Here is a 20289-nt window from a genome sequence, read left to right as displayed (position 1 = left end):
TTGATTTTGAGTTTCTCTTTTATATATAGCAGAGAAGATTAGAGATTGTTAACTCCATTAATCTTGCGAACCATTAGGTTTGGCTACCGTGCATTGGGGGATACCCAACTAGTTTAGTCGAAATGTATTTTGATTCATTTTGTCGTTGTTCAACAATCAAATATTTGCTTATAACTTTAATTTGGCAAGAATAAACTTTGATGAATAAATACAGATTATCTAGTGGGTGGGATGCAATGTAAGATATAAAAATATTTTACATCACTCAAGAGTTAACAACCATTTGATGGCCCCATTAGTCCAAGTAACAAATACATCAAACCAACTACGTTGGCCCGGGACTGCTAAACTTCGTCTTTCATACACTAATACAAATACACAATTGGTCACACCGTCACACTCATGATATAACAAGGTTGAATGAAACAAATAAAAGTGTGGTAGCGAAATTTGTACTTTTTATTTCTTTATTATTTAGTTTTATGCTCAACAATCAACATATCGGTCAAATTTTCAAAGTTATGGTAATCAGTTCGTCCAAAAACATAATATTACATATTCTTAAACATACTTTACTCTTAGTTAGACTTAGCCCATAAAAAGCGGAAACTTTCTTTGAGATATACACATTGTGTATATGTTCACATTGTTAATGAATGGCTTCAACATTTGATGACTAACCTAAGAATGTCTAACACCCCAATAATTTTAAGATAAATAAATTAACCCTTTTTTATAGTTTTGACATTAAAATAATTTTTCAGTATTTTATTTTTGGATATGAGGTTTATTTAGTTGGAACTTTAACGGATAGCGGGTAAAATACCCACTGTTTTTTATTTTGGGTCGTGACATTACAGGAGGGTGCCAGCCTCCCATCTTTTTTTTCTTAGTCACATTTCCACTTTGCTCCCCACCATTTCTTCATGCATTTTCTTCCTAATTCTTCAAAAATCAAAGCTTAATTCCTTCAAATTCAAGAATAGAAATCATAATAATCATCACCATCAAATAATCTTCATTCAAGAATTGAAAAGTTAGGGTTGGTGGGTTTGGTGTGGTGGCCGAAATTCTAGAGGAAGAAAGGAAGAATAGAAGTGTGATTTTGATTGTTTTCAAGTGTGTTTATCCTAATTAATCAAATCCTTCAACAATAATAATAATAATCACTACATTCAGTTAACTAGTGAATTGGAGAATTGGGTGTGTGTGTGTGTGTGTGTGTGTGTATGTGTCGAACCACACCAAGAAAGAAAAGAGGAAGGAACTTGATTTTAGTTATTTAATTTCACTATAGTAGATTACTTCTCCAAGGTAAGAATTTATTTAACCTAGTTTTGATTCTTGAGAAATTAGGGTTCATGTATTCACCAAATTTGGGGGTTTTGGGTTGGATGATAATTTGGTTAGTAAATTCCCCATACTCTAATTACATTTTGATATATAAACTTAGTATTGCATGAACTTATTGGTTTGAGTTGTTAGTGACCATTATGGTCAAAATGAGAATTTGATAATTTTGAGCAATAAGATGAAATGGCCACATGATGGTGGTAAAATGAGATTTTTAGCAAAATGATAGATATTTGAGATTGATGGATTTGAAAGATTGAACTTTGTTAAGTGAAACTTGAATTTAAGCCAACTCAAAGAAATTGAGTTTGGAAGAATAGGAATGCTAGTGAATTGATGGTGGCTATGTGAGCTAGCCAAGTTGTGAATATAAAGTCTTATGCATATTGTATTGATTTGCTAGGTTGAAATTCAAAAACTTTGATTTGTTTTGAACATTTAGACTGATATTATTAATAGAATTAGCAAGGTGCTAAATAGAAAAAGTACATAGAAATGTTTACAAGGAAAACAGAAGATAAACAACCATAGACTAAAGTTACACTAGCTCGGCCAAATCTTATTTCTTTTAAAAGCTTTCTACTGAATGACATTCATATCATGATTACGTGGTATTAAAAACGTATTGATGAAATTAAAAAGACACTATATAAATTATAATTAAATAATATGACTAGGAATGGATGACACGAGCTAGTGTGTGGGCCCAAACTCCATTTGGTGGGTTAGTCAGGGGTATCTTCTAAATCCATTATATGGGCCCCAGAGGTGAGTTTTTCTTAAGGTCTTAGGTTCGGGTCTTGGATTTCTCATCTCAAGGTATTTTCCATAAGGAGGAAGTTAGAGGTCCAACAATTCGTTGGTTAAAATTGCCTCCAGCACGTCTGAATCAAAACTAACTTAAAAAAAAAAAAAAAAATGGATGAGACGAAACAACCAGGGTTGGATGGAAGATTAAAGGATACTAAAGATGAAGCAACGGATAAGTATGATATCAATAATCATAATTTGGCATTTTGTTCAAAGAAAATACAATTCAAGAAGGAATGAGCTTATCCGATGTAGAAATTTGTCTTTTCATCCTCTTACCATGAATGTCACTTTCATTTCATGGCTAGGGTTCTATCGACTAGCTGTGGTCCGTCCGTCTTGCCATTTGGATTGCATCCCTTTTACTTTTTGGAGTTACTTCACATTTGGTTTCCCTTCTTTAAAGCGAAGAAAAGAAGTCCTAATTTATTTTCTTTTTATGAACAATAATTTAAATTATTACTGTATTATTATCTTCTGTCAATCGATCGTATTTCCAAAAGTTTTATTCAACAAATTCCAATTTTCATTTTATGGATTTATGGATAGATAGATAGATAGATAAAAAGGGCCATAATCAGGCTGGTCTACAAATGTCACGCCATCTTTCCAGTTAGGTATTAGGTGTCTTTAACGTGTTAAAGGTCCAAAAAGTCCCAACTGATTTAACTTCTCCAATCATAAAGTAAACAGACATCCATTTTTCATTTTCTTCCTTTTTTTTTCAACATTTCCAAATAGTCAAGGTCAAAATCTTTAAACCGCATCCATACTTCCCCTCATTCCTGTTGCGTGAAACCAACTAAAATCAATTACGATTAAAAACATATAAAATTCAATAAAAATTATAAAAAATAATAAAAGAATATACTATATACTAAAAAAATATTAAATTGTTTACCTTCCAAGAAAAGCATATAAACCATGATACCTCAATAGCAACGGCGATAATGACGGTAAACGGTGAAAGTTAACGGAACGTAACTTAACGGCTACCAACTTAACGGAACGTAACTGAACGGCAATCAACTTAACGGAACGGAACACAACACGGAATCTGAAGCACTGCACGGGACGGACAACGGAAACAATTGCTGCGAAAACGGATGGATCAATCAGATACACAAATCAACAAAACACACACACACACACTTAAATTATTTGATGTGTTTAGTGAGATTCAATTCTATAATTAGTTAAATTGAATTTTGTTTTAGAAGGTTTGTTTTTTAAGTTCATGTCGAATGGAAAGTGCGAGTCAGAATCCAAAAAGTCCTTTGAAATTTTGCAATCACAAATGGCTGCAAAGCATAAACTATCATCTATATACAAATGAAGTAGATCCGTTTCGTTTTCCGTTTCGATAATCGAATACGCTTTCATCCTTATATTCCAAAACTCAAGGATTCACGAAGATTTCTTTTTCATTTCATGTCGCCAAATTGATATAACCGCTATCAGTTCATGTCGCCAAATTGTAGATCTGCAATATAAAAGGTGAGAAATAATGTATCACCAAACCTGTAACCGCTCAACTAGATGATTTTTTTTTTATTTCATTTTATTTTATTCAAATAAAATAGAATAAAATAAAATCATGAGTCATCGGCCTTGGACATGACGGATAACCGGCTAGGTCTCGGTTCAAACGCCGATCTCCGCCGTTGTTGATGCGATGACGGCCGGATCAACGCCGCTAAAGCTCGTTTCACCAGATCTCCACCTTCAACGGTTCCAATTCGAACTAGAGAATTCGTCATCGCAGATCTACGAGCATTTAATCTGTTAGGCGAATACGCCACTCCTTGGCTCGAATTATAATTCTTATGTAGACTACATCGAAACGATCCTGGATGCGTTGTAGGCGAACACATACACGTCTTCTTCTTCGGAAAATTCGCCAACGGATTTCCGGCATTCTGTTTCCGTACGACTTGATCACGTGAAGTCATCGATGCAACCGACCGGCTTGGAGATCCGGATCTGCTAGATAACGAAAACCGCACCGATGATGACGTCACGGGAGCTAGTCCATGAAGATTGACACGCGTCGGTGAAGACGCGCGGCTGTATACATGTGTTGATGACGGAGATGAATAAAAACTCGAGCTAGTTGACGATGCGAATGGTGATGATAACGGCGATGTCAAAGATGCCACGTCAGCAGCGTAAGCACTTGAGTAGTTTCCGAATCGGCCGGACTGTGAGCTTGATCGATGAAACGCCGATGTCAACGATGAACCTGATTTTCTAGAAGATGTGGCCATTTTTTTTTCTAGTGAGAGAAAGTTCTTCAATGCTTGTTTTGTATGTGAGAGAAAAAGAGAAAAAAGGAAAGGAAAAACTGGGAATTTGGAAAGGTGTTTTTACTGAAGGGCCCTTGGCTCTTCAGTTGGGCAAACCTAGCTCTGGTCCGAGGCTTAATTTATAGGAATAGAATGGGAATGGCATGGTATGTAATTAAGTGGAACTTTTGAGGTCTAATATTATTTTATATATACTATTTCTAAATTTATAGTTGTGGTTAGCTTTATTTTGAAGTGATGGAGACTATTAACCATGGTTAGGTTAGGGTTTCTAGCTGTTGAAGATGGGGGTTGATCAGACGGTTCTAAAATAAGGGACGGCATAACGCCGCAAGGCGGGATCCATTTTTGTAAAAGAGGCCATTTTGGAATGGAATTTGTAATATGAATTTGAAACTTTCAAATGGTCCTTTGGGACCAGTTTCTTTACTTTCAAGAATTTTATTTCATTTTTAGGATATCAAGATATATTTTCCTACATAACTATGTTTTAAAAACTCTAAAGTGGTAACCATAGACTACGAAAAATATATATTGACAATTGATTGATCATTTTCCATTGACAATACCAATATGTATACTCTTATTAAAAATTATTGAGTGGTGTTAAAAAGTTTATAAATTTGAAACATACGAATTTACTTATTTGTCCTTATACATGTAATTATTGTATATCATTATCACTTTTATCTATTTTATACATGCCAAAAGCTTAGACTTTTGAGACACTAATCACAACATGTAACGTTCCGTCAATGGTTTTCACTGCAACACAAGAACATCATGCTCGTGAATATTAATGTATTCAATTCATCACATCATCACAATTCACAACCACGTTATTTGTTTTTTAGTAGAATGAAAACACCGAAGATGCATTTATAAATGTATAATACCTTTGACCCTGATGCACTTAGGCAATGCTTGGATTTAATCGTGGCAACACCTAGCAATCTAGCATGACAGTGTTCAATGAAGCTTTACGTCAAACACTACGTCAATTACGTCTAACGCCTATTACAAGGGAACGTACATCCCTCTCCATGAATTCAAAAAATGAGTTCCACATTCATATTCATTGAATAAATCAAGTCTATATCATATCCATCGATATTAAATAAAAGAAAAAGAAATAATTCGTATCAAAGTTCCAAATGTTTAATGAAATCGATACATTATTAATACAACTCAAAACTAAAGAAACAAGACAAATGGTAGTTTATTCTCATATAAGTCACAAGCACCCTTATGTATGTTTATTGTTTCACTTTGGATAAACCCAATACAAATACAAAAGGGTAAAAGCAAGAGTCGTGTTTAAAAATAGAACTCAATTACATATTGAAGATAAGACTGATCGGAGCCGCCCTTCCTCCCCCGTCGCCGCCTACTACACCGCCCGCCAAAATTTTTTAATGACGATGAATATTGATCGCCCAATATGTTTGTTTTTTCCCAAATATCCTCGCTTATGAAAACCAACCATCAACATATCGAGATTCAGATGCGATGACCGCTAAATGGCACCGCATGCGCACAAACATTCACGTATTCGATATGATGTTCAACCGTGTAAATGAAGGTCACAAGTTCACGACGATGAACACGGTGCAATGGTTGCAAGGACTTTGGCCGAGTACAATGCGGTATCTCGAAACAGTTTTCACCACGTGGAGGAGTGGGAATTGGTACGAAGCAATCCGAAGTTTTGAAACAATTAATAATTTAGTTGTTTAGTTGTATTGTGTGATGTTTGGAATAATTGTTTAGTTGTGTTTATGTTGTGTGATTTATGGAAAACTTAATAAAATTGTTTTTTATATATAATTGTGTTTTTATAAGTTTTATTTTATAAAAGTTGTAAAAAATAAAAAATTGACCCAAGGTAGCCCCAAAGAGGTGTCTCACCTTAAGGAAAAGGATCTTCTTGGAAGGGACACCGCCACATGGCGGAAGTCGTTCCCATGTTGGGGAGTCTCAAAGGAGACTCACTCCTCATAGTCTAACATATTAAGGACGGAGAACTTTTAAATTCTATTTTAGGCAACACATTATATGATAAATACAAAATTTACCTATGAGGCTACGATTTAATACACTTTAATTTATCATAATTTTAAAACATTAGTCAAATCAGATATTTATACTATATTATAAAGTAAAAAGTCCATGTCTAATATTTTAACTTTCAAAATTTACTTCCCCAAAATGCTCCTTCTATCAATTTATATTACCAAACACCTTTTCTCTCTCCTAAAATCTCAACCAATCATTTTTTTCTCTCTCCTCCATAAATCATTTATTCCTCTAATTCATTCAAAATATTTTATCTCAAAAACCATACATCAATGAATTATAAAAACTATATGGGTGTTCTTAAAATTTCATGCTCTTTCGTTAGAGATGTTATTCGATATACTTTCGACGAATTTTTAAATCTAAGGGCGGAGCCCGTACGGCTAAGACATTTGGATATCACACTTTATGACCTGCACACTCTATGATCTATCACCCACCATCTCACCGCTGCAACACGCGGGTACTTGCACTCGTTTAATTTAACATGAGAAGATTGTCAACCAAAATTAAACTTTGTACTCGTATAACTTTATGGCCTTGGCACCATGCTAACTAACGGTCAAAAAACTGTGTGCCTCTAAATAAAACCAAGTCAATGGAGAAAATGCTATATGTATGGGAGTTTAACTTTCTTTTATCGCATCAATAATTCATGATATCATGCCAAAGCAATGGTGATTGACCAATATAATTTTAGTATATATCATATAACGTTTTTTCTTGTTTATTTGTTTCACATGATAGTGATTTGTTAGAACATAATGTTTGACTTTGAAATATGGATGAACTAGAACGATAAGCCTGATCGAACTCTAGTGGATATAAATAAATTAGACGTAGTACAGAAAAAAAAAAATTGGATCACCTGTTAATTTCAACACCGATGATTTTCTTAATATACACACATAAATATATATATATTTTCATCTTATTTTAAAAAAATTTTAACATGAAAATATAAAGTTGACGAGACGGTGGAAGGTATGATATTTTCTTACGACTATTAAGATATATAGTTGGACCAAACCCGGCCAGAGGGATCTTAAGGAACGAATGGAGAATAGTAAACAGGCGGTTGTCCATTGATGGGCCTAGAAATGTAGAGCCTTTCGATTCAACGATCATGACAATTAATTAATTGTGATTGTCAATAACGTGGTAGTGTGGTACGTGAACGTGGATGATATGTGTTCGAGTAAGAAGCCATGGTTTTTAACCCTCTTCAAGTTTTTAATTAGTACCTGTTTGTGAGCGGTAATTTTCTGAGAGATGCTAGCTAGTGATCAATTAAAATGATTATCTCATTGATCTTTAGTTAAGTCAACAGTGATAAAAGATTAATTGGAACAGATTTTGTGCTTTATAGATATACAAAGCAAATGAGACAACATGACATAATTAATCAGTCACAACTAAACAAAAATATTCGAGAATAATTTATTTTATTTTTTTTAAATGTGTATTTTATAAAATGCAGTCAATGTAACAACATCAATTTAAATAAATTAGAGCATATATTTTTCAAGAAAATTTTCATATATTTGTTAGTTTTTGAGAAAAATATAGATAGAATAATTTATTGGTTTATTTGATACATTTGTTGCTTTTCGAGAAAAAAAAATATATATATAGAAAAAATCCATTATAAGTTTCCAATTTTCAATTTTCGTGTGATTCGTTGTAATGATAGACATTAGGTATATGGGTCCAATTTCGAAGACCAATAAAGATTCTAAACTACTTTACTTTAACAAACATTATTAAAGAAAATTAATATTCTCAACAATATTTTTTTTTATAAACATATACAATGATATAAAATTTATACAATAAATGGTTTTTTTTGTAGTGTGTACTTTAGTCGGTAAACTAATAAATGATTTAAAAGAAACAAAACCAAAGCAACCTCATTGTTCTCGAAGTGCATTATCAATGATCTACCCTTTCGTGTTTTTGACACAATGGCTTACTTCTGTTCCACTCACAAAATTGCATAAATTATCAAGAAGGAAAAGCTGTTGCTTACAACTTAAAAATAAGCTCATAGCTAAAGATATCTTGTACGGGTATACGAATATATCTTTTCTAATGGAAGAATTGGAGACTTACCTTTCATTTTCATTAACATGTGGAGATATGAAAGGATTAATAAGGCGAGCCTCGTAAGTCTTAGCTTTAGCATCTTCGAGTCTTTGAACTCTGAGATTTAAAATTTGGTTATAAACCATTCAAATTGGACATTCTCAAACCCATCAATATTGATGCAATGTTGACAAGTACGAAAATATTATTATTTCCACTCAAAACCCAAACTTGTGTTTTCAAGTTTGAAACCAAACTCCTCTTGATTATTTTACTATGTCTTTTGTGAAAACATATTCCAAATAAAAGATTGAGTAAATTACATTTTTCGTCCCTGAAGTTGTCACGTTTTTCACTTTTGATTCTTAAACTTTAAAAAGTACAATTTTGACCTTAAAGTTGGCCAGTTTTTTCAATAATCGTCCTTTGGCCTTACGGCATTAAAAAATGGCCGTTAACGTACGCACGTGCTAGACACTTGAGGGCACTAATGTCATTTCACCTTGCACCGAGGGATGAAAAGTAAAAAAATAGCTACTTGAGGGACGAAAAGTGAAAAAATAGCTACTTGAGGGACGAAAAATGAAAATCATACAAATAAATTTATTCTTCCATTCTTTCTTTTTCGATCATTTTTACCGATGGAATTTTTCGACTAGACATTTATTTTTCGATGATACCTAATAAAAATTCGACTTTGAATCCAAATCTAAATCACAAACAAAATCATTTACTCAAATTCATGACATTCAAAACATAACCAGTCAAACAAATTATAGTTCAAACATGTCAATCATCTTTTTTTTTTCTTTTCTAAATTTTGATTTTAATTGAAAGGGCGACGGTGGATGGTGGTGATTCTAGGTGGCGGCGGTGGTTGGTGATGATTCCAGTCGGCGGCGGTTAGTTGGTGGTGAATGTAGACGGCGGTGTTTGGTACGGTAGTTGTAGGCAGCTGTGGCTGGTGGTGATTGTAGGCGGTGGTGGCTATTGTTGATTGTAGTGGCGGTGGCTGTTGGTAATTATAGGCGGCGGTGGCCGGAGGTGACGGTGGGTGGCAGTGGCTCGTGGTGGTTATAGACGGTGGTGGCTGGTGTTGGTCTGGTAGCGGCGACTGTTGTTGGTGGTTATTAGGTGGTGGTGATTGGAGAGGCTTGGGGGTAAAGGGGAAATAAACGTCTAGTCGGAAAAGACGATCGGAAAGATGATCATTAAAGAAAGAATGGAAGACTAAATTTATTTGTATAATTTTCATTTTTCGTCCCTCAAGTAGCTATTTTTTCACTTTACGTCTCTCAAATAGCTATTTTTTCACTTTTCGTCCCTCGGTGTAAGGTGAAATGACATTACTACTCTCACGTGTATAGCACGTGCGTACGTTAACGGCTATTTTTAACGCCGTAAGGCCAAAGGACGATTATTGAAAAAATTGGCCAACTTTAGGGTCAAAATTATAATTTTTAAAGTTTAGGGATCAAAAGTGAAAAACGTGTCAACTTCAGAGACGAAAAGTGTAATTTACTCTAAAAGATTTGACATGTCGGAAATCAAACAATAAAAAATGCATTTCATTAGGTTGTTAATCAGCTAATGATGTTTTACAAATAGTTGATATAACATTGCTTAAAAGTGTTTGTAGAATAATATGCATAAAATTGATGTTACATCGGTAAAAGGTTAAACTTTTTTTTACCTTAAAAACACATTATAAAGATAAATTATAGTATATTACTCCTTAATAAAATAAATATAACTATTATTATCCGTGAGTTTATTTAATACACAATATACCCTTAGTAAAACTAGATTATTGTCTCACATAATATGCGAGTAAATATAATTTTGTCTTTATATACTATAATACAATTCTCTAACTACATATTTAACTGATTAAGATGTTCAATTTCACTTAATTAGCATTTGGTTATGCTGTTAGGATTGTGATCTATTAAAACTTGGACTCAAATGAACTCATTGAACAGATCTTTAACCTAAAAAGGAGTGAATTATTAAGGGGGTTTCGAGAGTCTTGAGTTCCATCACACACATTCGTGTAATGTAAGAGTAGAATAATATGTCGTTCAATATATATAGATATATATCTTCTTAAATGTTTAAAATTTTTAAATTGGTTATTGTGATAAGATCAAATATTTATTTGAGATATTATAAATATAATTAGTAAAAGTCGGCCGTGATTTTTACATAATTTTATAGTTCGTAACTTAATAATTCTTTAATTTTTGCTTTATTATTTGACGCTAACTAATATCGTTTTTTATTTATTTTCATTTCATCTTTTATGCGATCAAAAATCTTAAATATTGATTCAAAAATTAATAAATTAATAAGCAGCATGGTTGGATCAGTGGTGAACATCCTTGCCTCTGGAGACAGAGGTCATGGGTTCAATTCTCATCCCATGCAAAGGTTGGAGGGTCTTTTCTACCATTTAGGTAGAAAACTGGAAGCAGTCTCTCTACTTAGGTAGAGGTAAGTTCTGCCTACATCTTAACCTCCCTCATACACCGTCGAGGTATTGGGGTTCAAAACCCACGAAAGACGGCACTGAGCAGTTACTTACTATTGTTGCTCAAAAATTAGTTTTCAAATTTTGAGTTTAAGAATTCATATTCTTTTTCCAACAAACTAATAGATTGTTTTATATAAGGAATTAAGGATATAGTGGTCATGTATTATTATTTATCATACTTTTTTTTTTTTTATCATCGGTTAGTTTGTATTTACAATGTCCAATTTTATGTTGTACATAATATCTCAAGTTAAATTGAAAAACATCTCCAAGGCGTTGAGATGTAACAAAGATGACAACTTGAAAAAATAATAAAATAAATATCGGCTACACATAAATATTACAAAAGATGAAATAGAATGTATGCTTTCAATGTTTTAGAATACATTTTTTCCTTTTAATTATATTTTTACATTTAACTTTATAAGTCTTTTTTCATATATTTTTAAAATTGAATTCACAATCTTTTTTTGGGCTACAATGTTACATATATCTAACAATTTAATTTATCCTAAAATTTCATAAATTTCTAATATATTTAACATGAGTCTAAATTTATTGTAATATAATATATGTTTTTTTCCCCATAATACATACATTAATAGTTATATATTACTAGCATGGTGCCCGCGCAATGTGACGGTGACAACGACTATGTGGTGGTGATGGTGACGACGAGTAGTGTACGCTGTTCATGTAAATTTCATTGATATAATTATGTTTAGTGTAGTTATTTTAAAAATTTAAGGATTGGTGGTGTAATTTATTTAATTAAAGGTGTTTCAGGTATATTGATGGTGATAATTAAATTAATGGATAAATAAGGTGATTAAAATAAAAAGAGGAGTATTTCTGTCATATTGTCTAATGTAACTTTCAACATTTTTAAAATTAAAAAGGGCTATAATTTTTATAAGTAGGTATAGATGACATGTTAAAAAATAATGATATTGTTATCACATTGTTTGTTGTTAAGTATGCGAGTCACCCCACACTTATTCTTTAGCTAATAGTGAATCCTATAACTTGTTTTTGTTTTAAAAAAAGTTAAATAAATTTGAAAGGACTCGTATTCACTTTGAACTACAAAACCGAAATTAAGTTAAAATAAGTGAAACAAAAAAAAAAATCATTAAAGAATGTCATAGATTTTGCACCATATATGCTCCAAAATGAATACATTCCTTAATGAACACCTATTAATGTAATCTTCTATATGCAATTTAATAATCACTAGCACGGTGCCCGCACGATGCGGCGGCGGTGACGCTAATGCGATGGTTACGGGTGGCGGCGACGATTGATGGTGGTGACGACGAATAGTGTAAGCTACTGATGTAAAGGTAGTTAATATAGTGGTTAGTGTAATTGTTTTAAGAAATGAGGACTAATGGTGTATAATAGATATATTAGTGGAAATAATTAAATTAGTGAATAAGTAAGATAATGATGTAGAAAAAGAGTAAGGGCATTATAGTTATATTGGGTAGAGTAATTTCAACATTTCATAAATAAAAAGGGTTATTCTTTTTATAATATAGTATAGATAACGCTTTTATTAAATATATATATATACACACACACACTAGTTAGAGCCGACAATTTCTGCAACGAGCCTGTTAGCACGACACGACACGACCTGGTTTTTTCGTGTTTCGTGTTTGGCCTTAGCGTGTTTCGTATCTTAACAGGTCCGGACCTGTTAAGACACGAATATTTATCGTGTCTTAACAGTTCCGAACCTGTTAAGACACGATAAGTCAAGTAGTATATATATGGACATGTTAAAGACACGTTAAAGACATGTTAAAGACACGTTAAAGACCTGTTAAAGACACGTTAAGACACGATAAGACACGATAAAACACGTTAAGACACGATAAGATACGTTATCAGGTCCCTTAACAGGTCCCTTATCGTGTAAGTTTTAACAAGTCTCTTAACAGGTCTCTTAATAGGTCCCTTATCGTGTAACCTGTTAAAAATCGTGTCGTGTTCGTGTCTTATCGTGTCGTGTCGGACACGATATGCCAGCTCTAACACTAGTGCCCAGACCCGTCAATTGGACGGGTAATTTCAAGATATAAAAATCTTATAATAATTGTGAAAAAAAAGTGTATGACAAATATTACAATTTAATGAATATGAAAGCTAAATAAGAAACATATGAGAATTAACAACATATAAATATTGATTTCAGTTTACCTTTTTTTTTTTACAACTTTAGTTAATTAAAAAGAGAAACAAAAAGTGTATGACCAATATCACAACTTAATCAATAAAAAAGTTAAAGAAGAAACAGATGAAAATTAAATCCATATAAATATTGATTCCAATTTACCTTTTTTTTTAACTTTAGTTAAATAAAAAGAGAAACAAAAAGTGTATGACCAATATCACAGCTTAATCAATACGAAAGCTAAAAAAATAAAAATATGAAAACTAACTATATATAAATATTGATTCCAGTTTATCTTTTTTTCAACTTTAAATAAATAAAAAGAGAAACAAAAACTGCATTACCAATATCACAACTTAATTAATAAGAAAGCTAAAGAAAAAACATATGAAAATTAACTCCATATAAATTTAAAAAGAGAAACAAAAAGTGTTGATTGATAATAATAATAATAATAATAATAGTAAAGATTTTTCTATAAGATTTTTTTATTAAAGGTTGGTAATTTTTTATTAAATAAATATTAAAAAAATAGATGATTAATAAGGATGGTGTATTAGGCTAAAGAAGAGGGATTAGGGGTGCCAAGTGTACCCCAACCTCCTCTTTTAGTTATATTAGATATATATATATATATATATAATCGTTAGCTTAAAACAAATTTTATGTAATTAACCTAATCCGACTTGATTTATAAACATCATTTACTATAAAAAAAATATTCAATGATATAAAAAGAATAAAAACTTATTAAATCTAATTGAATAAGAATAATTTGATGCTTAAAACACACTTGTATATAATGAGCTTAGTGACCTATTGATAATGTTTTTGACCTTGTATGGATCCAATTGGGTTCGAGTATCACATCCCACATGTGTGGGCATGTGGGATGGATTAATAAGGGGTTTTTCAAGAGTACCCAGTTTCATCCAGACATGTGCGTATTTTAGGAATAGAATAAACTGTCGTTCTATAAAAAAATGATAGTAGCCATATTAAAAAAAAAGCCTAAAATTTGAATTTATGACCATAACATAATGCTATTTTAAAAATCATATGTTTAAAAACCATCTATCAAGTGCATTACGTAGATATGATTGTAGTCTTTAATAACACAAAAAACAAATAATAATTTTTTTTTTTTAGAACGGCTAAAATTTTATTAATAAACGGCAACCTAGCCAGGTGCTAGTCACCAAGAATACAATTACAAATACACATTCAATCTAGAAACAAAACAAAAAACAACAATTCTAGATGTATTCTGTAACATTAATTGTGAAGGCTTTAAAATGCGTGAAAAAAACTCATGCCAATTACCCAAAGTAGACATAAGAAAAACTCCCAACAACGAGGATCGAGTCACCGGTTTTCACCTCGTGTTGTTTTTGGTGAAGCCCCAACCATGTCACGGGAATAAACCATCCAGGAGCAACGTCCAAATCTTGAACCGCGAACCACAATTAAGACATACAGTAGCTCAACCATGATACAAACACCTTCCAACCAAGAAAACGCATCAACCATTTCTAAAAGGAAACTCGATCCAATCTTTCCAATCCATACTATCCTTCTTGTCTCTATTATGAATCCATAGGTAGGCTATGGAAACAATAACATTGAAGATCTTCAAAAACGCTTCTTGAATGTTGTTGTGAATCTTATTGTTCCTAACTTTCCACAAATACCACCACCAAATAAAGATGATCGCCCTGCAACCTTTGATGATTAGGAGCAGATATTTTGAGATTGTCACACCATTCCAGAACATCTTCTGGATTCAGGCTAGGAATAACGAACCGAGTCCATTGGTTAAAGAAAATAAAAAAAAATAATATCTTCACTTAATATTTATGTTTATACTAATATATATATATATATATATATATATATATATATATATATAAAACAAAAGTACGAAAAAACGTGTAAAGAATAGTGTATTTTCTATTCTTTTTATTTTAACCACATAAGTTTCGATATTTACACTTTACGCGCTAAACTATAATACTTTTTAGTAAAGAATAGTATATTTTTTATTCTTTTTATTTTCACTACAAAAGTTTCAATCTTTACACTTTTAGTACTAAACTATAATACTTTTTATTAAACTTTTTATTCTTTCTATTTTCACCACAAAACAAAAATACGGAAAAACGTGTAAAGAACAGTGTACTTTCTATTCTTTTTATTTTAACCACATAAGTTTCAATATTTACACTTTGCGCACTAAACTATTATACTTTTTAGTAAAGAATACTATAATTTTTATTCTTTTTATTTTCACTACAAAACTTTCAATGTTTACACTTTTAGCACTAAACTATGATGCTTTTTAGTAAACTTTTTATTCTTTTTATTTTCATCACAATATATGAACTATTTATACTTTAGCCCTAAACTTTCATACTTTTTTATTTTTCTTTTATCTTAAAGTACGGGAAAACGTGTTAAGATTAGTATATTTTTTATTTTTATTTTTATTTTCACTACAATAGTTTCACTCTTTACACTTTTAGCACTAAATTTTCGTAATTTTTAGTAAACTTTTTATCTTTTTATTTTGATCACAATATTTTAACTCTTTACACTTTTTGCACTAAACATTCATACTTTTTGATAATCTTTTATTTTAGTCACAACATTTTAGCCTCTTATAGTTTAGGAACAAACTTTCTAACATATATGTTAAAAAGAAATATACAAGAAAACGTGTAAAGAATAATAAACTTTTTATTCATATATTTTCACCACAATATTTGAACTTTTTACATTTTTAGCACTAAGTTGTTATACTTTTTGATTTTCTTTTATGTTCACCGCAACATTTTAGCCACTTATACTTTTAGCACTAAACTATTATACGAACTACTTTCTTTCAAACAAACATTTTACTATTTGTCTTTTAACTATCACATGCAAAGAATAGTACCATTTTTATTCTTTTTGTTTTCATCACAATATTTTAACTCCTTATATTTTTAGCACTAAATTTTATACTTTTTGATTTTTTTTTTATTTTCACCATAACATTTAAGCCTCTTACACTTTTAGCACTAAACTTTTATGCGAACTACTTTCATTTTCGCACAAAACTTTTATTGTTTATTTTTTAACCGACAAATGTCAATTTTTGTTGTATTTTTAATCATTTGAATAATACATGTTTTCTTCAAAAAGTTTGTGGTTTTTTAACCTCGATCCATGAAAGCATACCTATTTATAACACATTATCTCTTGAATAATTCTTTTCTATTAAATCGTTAACAAATGTAATGTCTCCCGGGGTAACGCCCGGGTGATATATCTTGTATATATATTAAAAATAAAGTCTCAAAAAGCGTGTAAAGAATAGTATAATTTTTATTTTTTTTTTATTTTCACCACATAAGTTTCAATCTTTACATTTTTAGCACTAAACTATAACATTTTTTAGTTAACTTTTTGTTCTATTTATTTTCACCACAAAACTTTCAATCTTTACACTTTTAGCATTAAACTATAATATTTTTTTAGTAATAGTATACTTTTTATTCTTTTTATTATCACCACGGAAGTTTGAATCTTTACACTTTTAGCACTAAATATAATACTTTTTAGTAAACTTTTTATTCTTTTTATTTTCAACACAAAACTTTCAATCTTTACACTTTTAGCACTAAACTATAATATTTTTTAGTAAACTTTGTATTCTTTTTATTTTCACCACAATATTTTAACTCTTTACACTTTTAGCACTAAACTTTCATAGTTTTTAATTTTCTTTTATTTTAAGGTACGGGAAAGCGTGTATAGAATAGTATACTTTTTTTTTATTTTTTATTTTCACCACAATAGTTTCACTCTTTACACTTTTAGAACAAAACTTTTATAATTCTCAGTAAAGTTTTTAATCTTTTTATTTTCACCACAATATCTTAACTCCTTACACTTTTAACACTAAAGTTTTCTACTTTTTGATAATCTTTTATTTTAACTACAACCATTTTACCTCTTACACTTTAACAACAAACTTTTTAACACATATATTAAAAAGAAATGTACGGGAAAACTTGTAAAGAATAATAAACTTTCTATTCATTTTATTTTCACCACAACATTTTAACCCCTTATACCTTTAGCACTAAATTTTTATACTTTTTGATTTTCTTTATTTTCACCACAACATTTAAGTCTCTTACACTTTAGCACTAAACTTTTACGCGAACGACTTTCACTTTCACACAAAACTTTTACAGTTCATTTTTTAACTGACAAATGTCAGTTTTTAATAAATTGAATAATATATGTTTTCTTCAAAATGTTTATGACACATTGTCTCTTGAATAATATTTTTTATTAAATCATTAACAAATGTAATGTCTCCCGGAGCATCGCTCGGGTGACATATCTCGTTAATAAATAAATAAGAGTACAACTGTACAAGTAGTAGCATCTTCATGGGCCAACTACAATGGACTACACTTTGCCTGTCGGAATAATGTTTTACAATTGACACATTGTTTCAAGAGGTGATACTGTATTATTTAATTTTGTTAAAAGGGTGCACAATTAAGTTAAAAAAGAATGAGTTTTGTTAAACGAAACCTTACGGGTTTTCGTTGAGGTACATTAATTAGTTGTAAACTTATCATAAAATTTAGGGGTGAACTTTTAATATGGAAATATACAATCTTGTTATATATGTTAAGTGACCCTAAGGGCTTTATTTAGCATTTTTCAAAAAGTAATTACAACTTTTACTGGAAAGAAAACTTATTTATGTCTGTTGCCTATATTTAATAACGTAAATTATTTGTCTTTATAACAAAATTAATGCCTATACTCAGACAGTCGGACTTGAAAAGAACATTTGACCATACATTTGAGATCAAAATCTTTGTGGCCTATCTAAGGCCATGCTCATCCATGAAAATGTCAAATGATAGTTATAAGTTCAAAATGGAATTACTTTTACGGAGTATTTAAGTGATTTATACATTGATTTTTCTGATTTGTAAACGGAAATTTTGAGAAGTGGACAATTATACCCTTAGATATGATACCAATTTTTAACGTTCCTTTCTCAAAGCCTAGCTAGTTTCTAAAAAATCAAGAAATTTAGTAAAAGTAATTCGGAGTAAATCAAAACCTTTCTCCCCTACCATCTGTTAATTAATGCTTGACCACGCTCAAAAATGAAACATCACAATACTCCATTTGTAGTGCTCCATTCATATTGATATTCAAATTAAATGGTTAGACTAGCTAGCTTACAGGCTCGTGAAGCTCGGGTTCTGGGCTACACAACAGTGAACAAATTGATTGCTCACAGCTTCATGCCTCAAAAATTGACTAGAACCGCTTTCATGAAATTAAATATGCCATCTGGTTTGTGAAACTCCGCAGGCTATTCGTTAATCGAGATAAATGAAGCAGTTTCTTCAAAGTTTACAAATTACAACCAGAGGTACAATTAAGCAATTTACAGCTTCAAATAAAGTATTACATTTACAAGATCGAGATAAATGAAATGTGCTATTTATAGTTGTAGAATCCACCAGAAAATTTGATTTTAATCCTAAGTAATGTGATGTATCATTTTTAAGTGTGGTCACTAGTGAGGCATTAATGGTTTGGCAGAAAGGTTTTCATCTACAATTATACTCGCAATTTTTCATGGTAACTAAAACTATGGGCGCCGAGGAAGATAGTAAACAATCGTTGACTCAATTTAAGGGTATTATTGTCCTTTTATATAAGATTTCCGTGTATGAATCAAAAGGACCCGTGTAAAAATCACTTCCCATTTAACAAAGAAGAAAAACTCTCGTGGCCCATCCCGTGGAGTTAACAAAAGAATAAAAAGTTAAAAATAAATAAATCTAAAGCGTGCTCCCTTTACATCGTATTTCACTATTTTGTCATTGTAAAATGTATACTTTCATATTTATTCATTTTTCGTGACCCATGGTCTCATTTGATTTGTTCCACAAAACGTTCTCTCCTCCATTTTGAAAAGTCGTTATATGTGTTCCGAGTTGGCAACAATACACATGATGCTATATATAAATCTCATGCATAACACGATTTTGTAGGCCATCCAATGTTAGGCAATTTCCAAACTAAAACACCATTGTGGTTTCGTGGAGATTACGGATTACTTACATATATGTAGTTACATTTTGTTAAGATTATTAACCAACTCTTCTTATAAGAGTTCGCTACCAGCTGCCACTTTCTGGTAGCAACTTGGGTTCGAATCTTGCTAGAGGCAGAATTGAATTTAAGTGGTTGACTTACCTTGACATTATCCTCGCTTGGGGTTATGTGAGTACCAATTCGGTACATGAGATCAAGCGGTTCCCATCAATCTACCGTTTTCATTTTGTTTAGATTATTTGTTCATAATTCCATAATTTAGCTACGTACGAGTACCTATGCGTCTATATTAATCTCATAACTCGATTCGAACCACGCCTCTGGCTATATGAATCTCGTCGATGTGAAAACCATCAAATATCTAAATTATATGCAATATGTAATTATGATGATTAATAATAAGAGTAGTTTATTTATTCTATTAATTGTTTGGTCAACTATATCCCACCTAAGGGTATATATGTACCCATTCATATTTATTCTCAAACTATGAGTCATTCGTGCTTAACGTCAACAGAGGAGAAAGCTTCCTTTTGAAGACTTTATAATTGAGTGAATGCAAGTATATATATGCAACTATAATCCTAATTACAATTATATATTAAATTACTAACTATACGTAAAAACTAACAAAAAATTAAAAAAAATCTCTTTAGTTATTGTAGTTGTTTACTTGTATAATCAAAAAAGGTTTTCATTATGATCTAAATTAACGCTTAAATTTGATGATATTTCTGAAATCCGATATATAAAGTAATTCTTTCAAGTTTTTGTTAAACTAATTACACGTCTAGTTAATTTAT

General features: G+C 31.1%; 1 protein-coding gene across 1 annotated transcript; it reads right to left on the bottom strand.

The window, feature by feature from the left end:
• Positions 1-2324: 2324 nt before the first annotated feature.
• On the bottom strand, positions 2325-4555 carry LOC122603178 (putative protein TPRXL). The gene is made up of 2 exons (XM_043775818.1): positions 3065-4555; positions 2325-2948 (listed from the first exon to the last, which is right to left on the bottom strand). The coding sequence occupies exon 1, from the start codon at positions 4428-4430 to the stop codon at positions 3759-3761; it is 672 nt and encodes a 223-aa protein (XP_043631753.1). The 5' UTR covers positions 4431-4555; the 3' UTR covers positions 2325-2948; positions 3065-3758.
• Between the last annotated feature and the right edge of the window lie 15734 nt (positions 4556-20289).

This window comes from Erigeron canadensis, chromosome 1 (assembly GCF_010389155.1).
Source record: "Erigeron canadensis isolate Cc75 chromosome 1, C_canadensis_v1, whole genome shotgun sequence".
NCBI lineage: Eukaryota > Viridiplantae > Streptophyta > Magnoliopsida > Asterales > Asteraceae > Erigeron > Erigeron canadensis.
Note: the sequence above shows the minus strand (reverse complement) of the source record. Positions and strands in the feature narration are given on the sequence as shown.